The sequence below is a fragment of the Papio anubis genome, chromosome 1 (assembly GCF_008728515.1).
Source record: "Papio anubis isolate 15944 chromosome 1, Panubis1.0, whole genome shotgun sequence".
Lineage (NCBI taxonomy): Eukaryota > Metazoa > Chordata > Mammalia > Primates > Cercopithecidae > Papio > Papio anubis.
In genome coordinates, this window is record NC_044976.1 from 5,513,147 (window position 1) to 5,523,966 (window position 10,820).

The following is a 10,820-nucleotide window of genomic DNA, read 5'->3' on the forward strand; positions in this document are numbered from 1 at the left end:
ATTTGAGAAGAGGCCAGGTACCTGTCCCTTCCCTCCCTCCAGCCTCCTCGACCCCCAGGGAGCAGATTCATGACAGAAGAAAGTTGGGACACCCATGGTCTAGTTCTTCCACGACACTCGAAGCTCCCCAAGGGCTGGGACTGTAATGGTAAATCCCCCACAGCCTCAAAATAGGAAGCTCTCCAAAAACGTCACACACACGTAGATATTCACATGAGCAGGTATCTTACAGCAACTGGCTCCACGTGAAGACCCGCATGCACAGCCAGCGTGCTTCCACGCCAGCCAGGCCAGGACTTACTTGAGGGATCCTTTCACGCGAGTCTGATCGTCATCTTGGAATTTGTGCTGATAGCTGATCAGTGCAAAGGAGTGAGGGATTCCCAGCTGGGGAGACAGAGGTGCAAGGATGCGTGGCTGGGACGTGCGACTCCGTGGGGAGGTGGGTATCTGCCCTCCCATTAGCTCTGGGCATCTGCTGCACACAGGCCTTTAAGGCAAAGGTCACGGTCTGGCAGCCACACCGAGTACACGATGGTTTATTAGCAGCCAGTAGTTAAAAACTGGAAGACTTCACAGAAAACCCAGTGTTCTAGCTTCTCACAAGAAATAAAAGCTCTGGTGACACTGAGCCTGTGCTCCTAGGTGGCAGCGGCTGGTGAGAGCCAAGGAGCAGTGGCCCGTGTGGGGCGGCTTCTCATGCACTAGCCCTGGCCTGGCCACAGGGGTGTCCGAGGGCAAGATTCTGCTGTGGGGCTTCATGTGCCCGCCCCCGATTCCACGGGCTGCTCCCACCAGACATTAAGATGTTGCTCTGCTTTAGGATGATCTGACATAGCTGCCCTAGGCGCCCGAAGGCAACTGCATTTCATACTGGAAGGTTCCACTAGGGTCACTCGAGTGTGGGCACCGAGAGCCTGCCCCTCAGGGCCCTGCGTGGGCTCAGACTTAGTGGTGATCAGAACGCAGGATTTAAGGGGCGCACTGAGTGCTTGGGAGGAGGGGTCCGCCCAGAGCTCTGTCTGCAGGAGACGATGGCTGCTTGGCTCACCTGCAGGGCCACAGTGAAGTGGCTGGTTTTAGTGTCCCGGACGATGCTAGTGTTCATGGCTGACTGGATACCCCATCGCCACTGCAGGTAGCCCACGGTGTTCTTGTCTAGGTTCCGAGCTAGGACGGTGGTCAGGCCGGGTCGGATTCCACGGGATGAAAACTGCAGAGCACAGTTTGTTGTCACAAAGCTGGAGAGACACACAGACAGAATAGGTCCTGGATGGCACCTGCTCTCAGCTGTTCTTTGTCACTTCCTCTCTGCCTGGCTAAGACCTTACTGTCACGTCTATGCATCCCTGGGCCAGCTCCCAGTAAAAAAAAAAGCAGAAGGTTAGGCCTCTGTCCACACAGCGGCAGGGAGGGTCCTAGCCAGAATCTTCCCAGTAACTTCTCGACTCCCCTCAGCCGCCCTAACTTTAGCTACAACCAAAGAGGCACCTGACTGTCTGTACTCCTAAGCCAGCAGGTGCAACCCCACTCAAGCTAGAATGGATGGGGGCCGAGGGGTGCGACTCAGAATCACCTACGGAGGGTCTCAAATTAAGTAGTCCAAGACAGTGGTGCCCAAACTACTGCACGCTGGAATCACCCGGCTCATCCCCAAATCTTCTCCGCCGGCATGCTGATTTCCTCAGTGCGGGCCTGGAGTGCGAAGTGTCCCAATGATTCCAAAATGCAGTAGAGTTTGAGAATCACTTACCTAGAGGACACCCTAGACCTATGGAACCAGAATTTCTGGGTGGAGGCATCAGTATATTTTTGGAGCTGCCGTGTGATTTTTGATGTACACCAACAGCTGGGTACTAGTGACAGAAACTACAGGCAAAGCGAGCACAGGAAACCGGTTCCCGAAAAGAGCCTCTGCAGTTTCTTTCCAAGGGAGTCCAGCCCCACCTTCTGGTGGAAAAGGGGTATTTCATTTTACTAACAACGAAATTCACACTTCATTCAAGGTGATGAAGGGTAAACTAACAGCTGGTTTCTTTAATAAAGAGCTCAACATCAATTGCCTAAGTTTCTTTCTCTCCTTTCTAAGCTCTAGAGGTGATGTTTATGCCATTAAAATAACAGCAGGCAGGCTCACTGGCTCACACCTGTCACCTCAGCACTTTGGGAGGCTGAGGAGGCAAATTGCTTCACCCCAGGAGTTCGAGAACAGCCTGGGCAACAAGGCAAAACCCCCATCTCTACAAAAAATACACAAAATTAGCCGGGTTTGATGGCACGTCCTGTAGTTGTAGCGACTTGGGAGGCTGAGGAGGAAGGATCACCTGAGCCTGGACAGGTCGATTTTTTTTTTTTTTTTTTTTTTTTGACGGAGTTTCGTTCTTGTTGCCCCGGCTGGAGTGCAGTGGCGTGATCTCAGTTCACTGCAACCTCTGCCTCCTGGGTTCAAGGGATTCTCCTGCCCCAGCTTCCCGAGTAGCTGGGACTACAGGCGCCCGCCACCATGTCTGGTTAATTTTTTGTATTTTTAGTAGAGATGGGATTTCACCATGTTGGCCAGACTGGTCTCGAATTCCTGCCCTCAGGTGATCCACCTGCCTCAGCCTCCCAGTGTGCTGGGATGGGATTACAGGTGTGAGCCACCGTGCCCAGTCAGCAGGTCGTTATTTTTGACTTAATGAGTCAAAATATTGGCTTATTGGGCCGTAACTCCATCATAAATCAGGGAACATCTGCAACTTGATCCAAGGATTAGAGAACCCTGGTTAGCCGACATCCATAACTAATCTGGTCACTATATATTAAGAAACTGAACTGGTAGGCCAGGCGCAGTGGCTCACGCCTGTAATCCCAGAACTTTGGGAGGCCAAGGCGGGTGGATCACAAGGTCAAGTGATGGAGACTATCCTGGCCAACATGGTGAAACCCCCTCTCTACTGAAAATACAAAAATTAGCCAGGCGTGGTGGCGTGTGCCTGTAGTTAGTTCCAGCTACTCGGGAGGCTGAGACAGGAGAATCGCTTGAACCTGGGAGGTGGAGTTTGCAGTGAGCCGAGACTGCGCCACTGTACTCCAGCTTGGTGACAGAATGAGACTCCCTCTCAAAAAAAAAAAAAAAAAAAGAAAAAAAAAAAAAAAAGAAACCGGCATCTTTGGTCACATATCATCCCCTTGTTTATAAATCAGTCGTCCTTCCGTTTAAATCTGCTCAAGTCTAATAAGCTCTGGGCAGCAGCACTAAATTCAGTTTCCAAGCCTGTAAGCACTGATGGTCAGTCCACCCCAGACTCTTGGTGGCCACTCCATGAACAGACACTGAGGCTTGAGCAGACAAAACGGCCAGAAGATTTTCCTTAAAGTGTCTTCCAAGCTTGTGTAACCTTAAGAATCACCTGGGGGGCTTCAAACACCTCAATTCCCAGTCCCCTCCCTCATAGGACCCAGGGCAGCTTTTTCTTTTTATTTTTTTTTAAGACAGAGTCTTGCTCTGTCGCCTAGGCTGGAGTGCAGCGGCCGGATCTCAGCTCACTGCAAGCTCCGCCTCCCGGGTTCACGCCACTCTCCTGCCTCAGTCTCCCGAGTAGCTGGGATTACAGGCGCCCGCCACCACGCCTGGCTAATTTTTGTATTTTTAGTAGAGACAGAGTTTCACCATGTTGGCCAGGCTTGTCTTGAACTCCTGACCTCAGGCGACCCACCTGCCTCGGCCTCCCAAAGTGCTGGGATTACAGGCATGAGCCACCATGCCCGACCAGCATTTCTTTCTTTTTTTTCTGAGAAAGGGTCTTGCTCTGTTACCCAGGCTGAAGTGCAGTGGTGTCATCATGGCTCACTGCAGCCTCGACCTCCTGACCTCCAGCGATCCTCCCACCTCAGCATCCCACGTAGCTGGGACTACAGGTGTGTGCTACCATGCCTGGTTAATTTTTATATTTTTCGTAGAGTCAAGGTTTTGCCATGTTGCCTAGGCTGGTCTCAAACTCCCGAGCTCAAGTGATCATCTCACCTGGCCTCCTAAAGTGCTGGGATTACAGGCGTGAGCCACCACACCCAGCCCCCGAGGCAGCTAACCAGCATCTGAGGTGACCAATCTAAGAAGACAGGGTCAGGACACTGATGTGTGTACAGATGCGGTTTCCCTGCTGTTCTCTTCTAAGTTTGAATCCCGGTCCCCTTCTCAGATGCAGTAGGTGAATCCAATGACGTAGAGCAGCACCCACGTGATGCCCCATGGCAGCATGTCCCGCATTCCTTCCACCTTTTTTTAAATTATTTTTTTCGGGGCAGTCTTGCTCTGTCACCTAGGGTGGGGTGCAGTGGTGCAGTCTCAGCTCATTGCAGCCTCAACCTCCCGGGTTCAAGCAATCCTCCCACCTTGGCCTCCCAAAACCCTGGGATTGCAGGTGTGAGTCACACAGGCTCCTTTTCCTCTTTGTGTGTTTGGAAGCACTGCTTTATTTTTATTTATTTATTTTTTTGAGATGGAGTCTCACTTTGTCGCCCAGGCTGGAGTGCAGTGGCCGGATCTCAGCTCACTGCAAGCTCCACCTCCCGAGTTTACGCCATTCTCCTGCCTCAGCCTCCTGAGTAGCTGGGACTACAGGCGCCTACCACGCCTGGTTAATTTTTTGTACTTTTAGTAGAGACAGGGTTTCACCGTGTTAGCAAGGATGGTCTCGATCTCCTGACCTCGTGATCCACCCGCCTCACCCTCCCAAAGTGCTGGGATTACAGGCGTGAGCCACCACGCCCGGCCAGGAAGCACTGTTTTGGTGCCTCTGCTTAAGCAGCCTCTGCCTGCCCCACAGGCCACGCCCTCCTGTTTCGCAGGCTCCCTCTCAACACTTTTCCTGCTCTCCCTACAATAGGCTGGCCCGCAAGCCTGCCTGTGTTCCCTGCCCCATGCCCCACAGACAAATGACCAGACTAGTGGGCAGGGATTAGGTCAACCCCTGCAGAGCCGGGCAGGCACACAGACACGTCTCATTGGAAGTGTAATAACTTTCTTTTTTTTTCGAGACAGTCTTGCTCTGCTGCTCAGGCTGGAGTACAATGGTGTGATCCTGGCTCACTGCAACCTCCGCCTCCCGGGTTCAAGCGATCCTCCCACCTCAGCCTCCCAAGTAGCTGGGACTACAGGTAAGCGCCATCACGCCTGGTTAATTTTTATATTTTTATTAGATGGGTTTCGCCATGTTGGCCAAGCTGGTCTCGAACTCCTGACCTCAGGTGATCCTCCCGCCTCAGCCTCCCAAAGTGCTGGGATTTACAGGCATGAGCCACTATGCCCAGCCTAGAGTATATGTTTGATAAGGAAGTTATTCATGCCACTGTGCCTAGGCGCACTTTGGAGGCCAAGGCGGGAGGATCGCCTGAGGTCAGGAGTTAAGAGGCTAGCCTGGCCAACAAGGCGAAACCTTACTCTACAAAACCCAACTCTACAAAAATTAGTCAGGCGTAGTGGTGCCCATCTGTAGTCCCAGCTACTTGGGAGGGTCACCTGTGCCTGGGAGGTTGAGGCTGCAGTGAGCTGAAATTGCACCACTATTCTCCAGCTGGGGTGACAAAGTGAGACCTGTCTCAAAACAAAAAACATGTACTCCAGGCTTGATGAAGTGGCTCATGCTTCTAATCTCAGTGCTTTGGGAGGCCGAGGTGGGAGGACTGCTTGAATCCAAGAGCTTGAGACCAGCCTAGGCAACATAGAGAGACCTTTTCTCTAAAAAAACTAAAAAATGAGCCAGACATGTTGGCACATGCCTGTAATGCTAGTTTTTCAGGAGGCTGAGGGAGGAGGACGGCTTGAGCCCAGGAGTTCAAGGCTGCAGTGAACTATGATTGGGCTATTGCACTCTAACCTGGGCAACAGAACAAAACCTCGTCTCTAAAAAAAAAAAAGTAACATAAAATAGGCCAGGTGCTGTGGCTCACACCTGTAATCCCAGCACTTTGGGAGGCTGAGGCAGGCGGATCACCTGAGGTCAGGAGTTCGAGACCAGCCTGAGCAACATGGTAAAACCTTGTCTCTACTAAAAATACAAAAATAACTGGGCATGGTGGCATATGCCTGTAGTCCCATCTACTCGGGAGGCTGAGACAGGAGAATCGCTTGAACCCAGGAGGCAGAGGCTGCAGGGAGCCGAGATCACGCCACAGAACTCCAGCCTGGACAACAGAGCAAGACTCTGTCTCAAAAATAAATAAATCAAAAATAAATAAATAAAAAAAATAAACTCCGTATACTCCATTCTAGGACTCCTTCAGCTATATCTTCCCCTGGAAGAAAGAGGTATTATTTACCCTCCACCAATTCTTTTATCTGAGCTCACAAAGACATCACTACCCCCACCATATAGGAAACAAAGACACTGCTGTTGTTCTACAAGGCACAGGGATACACAGTTCTAGGAGTGTGACATCATGGCAGCAGCAGAGACGACAGGAAGCAGAGGCTGGCTGGGGGCTCTGTCTCTGGCATATGTCAATCAACCTGATGATGAGGCAGTCTGTCATTCTCTGGGACAATGGAATGATCCTTAAGTCTGTAAGTGTTTCGGTCCACTGACCAACTCTCCCTGAAAGCACTCTTTCTCTGCGGCCTCGTGGCATAGGTGAGGGAGGTGAGGCCTGGATGGTGCAGCCTGGCCGGGGCTGGGACAAGGGTCCGCCCCCGCAATCCCACCTCTTCCCACCTGCACACTGCCTGGGCTTCACGCCAGTGCTGCACCTGCCCTTGATGTACGCAGTGACCTTGTAGGACAGACAAGACAGTGCCAACCGCCGTGATAAAAAGAACACAGTTCTAGTCTCCTAAGTCAACAAAGACCACCAAAGAGGAGCTGCTGTCTCTCATATTTACCATCTTGGTGTGAGATTACGGAACAGCTTGAGACCAAATAAAGGTCCCTGCAGGTCTCCGGCTCCAAATTCCAACTGTTTGAAAAGGAAAAAGAGAAGGCGTTAGTGATGTTTTATCTCATAGCAGCAACCCAGGCTCAGGTATGTACCTCTGGGTATAATTCCTTCATTCAATTCACTGGTCTTGCCAGGGCTCTAAAAGAAGGGGGTAGAAGATTGTTAATGTCTCATCTTAACCTTAGCCAAATGGAAATGTCTGCTGCCACAGATCCAAAGGAGACCCAGGTTTCAATGGCACATGTTTCACTGGTGTCCCTCCAAAGAAAAAAACTGCTCACCTCTGATCCTTGCCTCCCAGGCTGAGGTCAGGAGACCAGCCAGCTCCCCACCGCTCCCAGCGCAGCGCCCCCACCTGCAGAGCGCCTGCTGCGGTCAGGTGTGCACCCCCCCACCCCCCCGCCCCTCCGCATGCACTGCTGACTCCTTTTTATTTTCATCCTGAGCCAAATGTCTCCCAGGTGACTGGGGTGGTCCTCAGGGGTCTGACGTTAAAAGCCCAGCAGCAGTTCCACACTCGCATAGCCTTGGAAGTCACAGCTGAGCCTGGCTGCCGTGTTTACTAGTCTGGGTGACTTTCAAGCAACTCTTCAATGTTAATTTGATGCAGCTCAGTTTGCTCGGCAGAACTGGCTGTTAAATGGCCACCAATCAGTGAACCATCGCACTGGAGAGAGCACCTGCCTTCTGAATTGTGCAGGAAAAAGAGCCCACAGGCTTTTTGCTCAAGGGAACACTGAGTTTCAGAGGCTGGATTTCTAGAAGTTGCTGTCTCATAGGAAACCTGAGGAAGACTGACAGGACTTCTCAGATATGAGACCTATTTATCTTTTTTTTTTTGAGATGGAATTTTGCTCTTGTCCCCCAGACTGGAGTGCAATGGTGCGATCTCGACTCACTGCAACCTCCGCCTCCCGGGTTCATGTGATTCTCCTGCCTCAGACTCCCGAACAGCTGGGATTACAGGCAGGCGCCACCACGCCCAGCTAATTTTTGTATTTTTAGTAGAGACGGGGTTTCACCATGTTGGCCAGGCTTATGAGACCTATTTTTCTTTTAGGACCAGTCAACTGATGGAAGTTTGACACCTGGTACCATTTTACAACAACAGGGCCCCCTGGGTGAGCTTGAGGGTGAGCTTTGAGAGTGTAAATGTTCAGAAATAAGACTTTGCATGGACAACACAACTCAGCCAACAGACATTCTTACCTCTCCCCATCCCTTTGCCGAAGTTACTCGTCTGAGCGCAAAGTTAATGGAACCTCCTCCATTTCCATTCTGGGTTGAGAGGCTTCCAGAGAGGATGGCTGTGTCTGTCGCTGTCAAGGGTGCCTAAAAATGATATTTGCTGGTAATGAATGAATCAAAACAACAGGAAGTGCCAGTGGCAGCAGCCTAAAGAACGCACTGTGAGTCCAAGGCCAAAGGTGCAGACGACTCCTCTGTTCAGAAGCACACATGGATGCAGAACTGCCGCAGCAGCTTGACTTTTCTTTCGCTTTGTTATTTGGTCTGCATGTGACCACAAGGATAATCTGCTTTGCAAAAGCTTTAATGGGCAAATTTCACACCACCAGGGGAAACATGGGGCTGCATGTCTCAGCAGTATCAGCACAGGGACTTCGCTGTGCGCCTTCCCTCACGGTACACCTGGGGCCTCTCCTGTCCTTGCTTGCCATCAGGGTTCTGGGGGGACTGGAGACTTTTCCATGGCTGTATTCTGTATCAGCTGACTCAGGGAGCTCCAAGAGGGGGCAAATTTCCCCAAGTTAGGACTCCATGTTGTTGGCTGATGCAACGGAGAATAAATTAATGAGCTGAGGAGACAAAGATCTACTATAAACACTCAGGAGAATGGCCTGACCTTGCCACATTCAAATAGTGGGCAGAATGGTGACATTTTCCTGTGCCCAGGGCTCAGGATGGGACCTGCTATAGCCTTGCGGCACGTAGCAGAATTTGCCTTAAAACTAAAATCAGTGGTTAGAATGATCCATGGAGGTCTGCTTTCTCTCCCAGAACCCCATGACCTTGGGCCTCTACTTCTCCCAGACCATTAACACCCTCTGCTGGAAAGGCCCAAGACCTTGGGAGCCAAGTGCCCCAGCCCACACTCCTGCTGGCTCACATGCCAGCACAGCGGTCACACATGGCTGGGACTGAAGCGCTTTCTTTTTTAAGTGGCTAATTGCATCCTTTCATAAATAAAGATGAGAAAAACCCTGGGCAGACTCTCGTTCCAGCTGCTTGGTGTGCTGTGCCTCATTAACTCGAGCCCTTGCAGTACTCGGAGAGGTGGTTGTGTGCTTTACCTCAATGGACTGGGATATGTGCATTTTATTAATTTCAATCTGCGGAAAGCTACTGCCGGACACATCTTCATACTCCTCATCATAGCGATCAAAAAGGTCAGTGGCATCTACTCCAACGCTGATCGTTCCCTGGGGCAGAAAAACAAGCTGTCAGCAGAAGGGGTGGCATTTGTGGAATGAAAGACAATGCTACACTTCAACAGCCAGCTTGCTTTAATTGAACAGGTCATTCGACTTTAGGGTTCACTGGATTTAGGTAGGACACGCCACCAGGAAGCCCACAAAGCATGAATGTCGCAGTCCGAACCAAACTGCAGAGCACCACAGATGTCCAGAGCTAGAATACATCATTTGACCAGCAGAGCTGGTCTGCATGTCTGCAGAGCAATGACATGCCAGAGCAATGACATGCCAAAGACAAAAGTGTTAGTCAAAGAAGAGCAACGCAGTTTGATTTTCAGAGACCAAACAGGCCCATGAATGCATAAAGCAACCTAGAAATGAGCTACATGGATCAAACATTTTTTGGTAAACACCGTACACTGCAAAACTACCCTAAAACTCTTTAAATAAAAATACTTTCAAAGATAAAGCAGCACAAATTATCAACAAACGGGAGACTTAAAAATTAATCCTTCTCAAATTAATTTGAGAATTAAGTTTGAGAAACAGAAGTGTATTCACTCAAGGAATTCTAAGCTAAAATTTTGCTGATAAAAATGCTTGTTATGCAGAAAATCAATGTTTGTTATTCTTTTATGGTCACAACTTTAAAAATGGACACATATCTTAATCCAGTATATAAAACCATGGCCACATACACTTTTTAAATTAAACTTTCGCAGCCCATCACAACAATTTTTTTTTTTTTTGAGATGGAGTCTCGCTCTGTCGCCCAGGCTGGAGTGCAGTGCCGCGATCTCAGCTCACTGCAAGCTCTGCCTCCCGGGTTCATGCCATTCTCCTGCCTCAGCCTCCTGAGTAGCTGGGACTACAGGCGCCCGTCACCACGCCCAGCTAATTTTTTGTATTTTTAGAGATGTGGTTTCACCACGTGAGCCAGGATGGTCTTGATCTCCTGACCTTGTGATCCGCCCACCTCGGCCTCACAAGGTGCTGGGATTACAGGCGTGAGGCACCACGCCCGGCCTTGTATTTTTTTTTTTTTTTTTTGAGATGGAGTCTCATTCTGTCGCCCGGGCTGGAGTGCAGTGGGCACGATCTTGGCTCACTGCAAGCTCCGCCTCCCGGGTTCACGCCATTCTCCTGCCTCAGCCTCCCGAGTAGCTGGGACTACAGGCGCCCACCACCTCGCCGGGCTATTTTTTTGTATTTTTTTAGTAGAGACGGGGTTTCACCGTGTTAGCCAGGATGGTCTCGATCTCCTGACCTCGTGATCCGCCCGTCTTGGCCTCCCAAAGTGCTGGGATTACAGGCTTGAGCCACTGCACCTGGCTTGTGTTTTGTTTTTTAGAGACAGAGTCTTGCTCTGTTGCCCAGGCTGGAGTGCAGTGGCCGGATCTCAGCTCACTGCAAGCTCCGCCTTCCGGGTTCACGCCATTCTCCTGCCTCAGCCTCCCGAGTAGCTGGGAC

At 50.7% G+C, this 10,820-nt stretch overlaps 1 protein-coding gene across 2 annotated transcripts in view; it reads right to left on the bottom strand.

The window, feature by feature from the left end:
• Window positions 1–10,820, bottom strand: part of DNAJC11 (DnaJ heat shock protein family (Hsp40) member C11) — a 72,269-nt gene that overhangs the window by 11,504 nt on the left and 49,945 nt on the right. For both annotated transcript variants that reach the window (XM_021935617.2, XM_021935619.2), the window contains 5 exons: window positions 9,228–9,356; window positions 8,125–8,247; window positions 6,860–6,933; window positions 1,052–1,241; window positions 302–387 (listed from right to left, as the gene is read on the bottom strand). In XM_021935617.2, coding sequence (XP_021791309.1) covers window positions 302–387; window positions 1,052–1,241; window positions 6,860–6,933; window positions 8,125–8,247; window positions 9,228–9,356 — 602 coding nt within the window. The remainder of the gene's footprint in view (window positions 1–301; window positions 388–1,051; window positions 1,242–6,859; window positions 6,934–8,124; window positions 8,248–9,227; window positions 9,357–10,820) is intronic.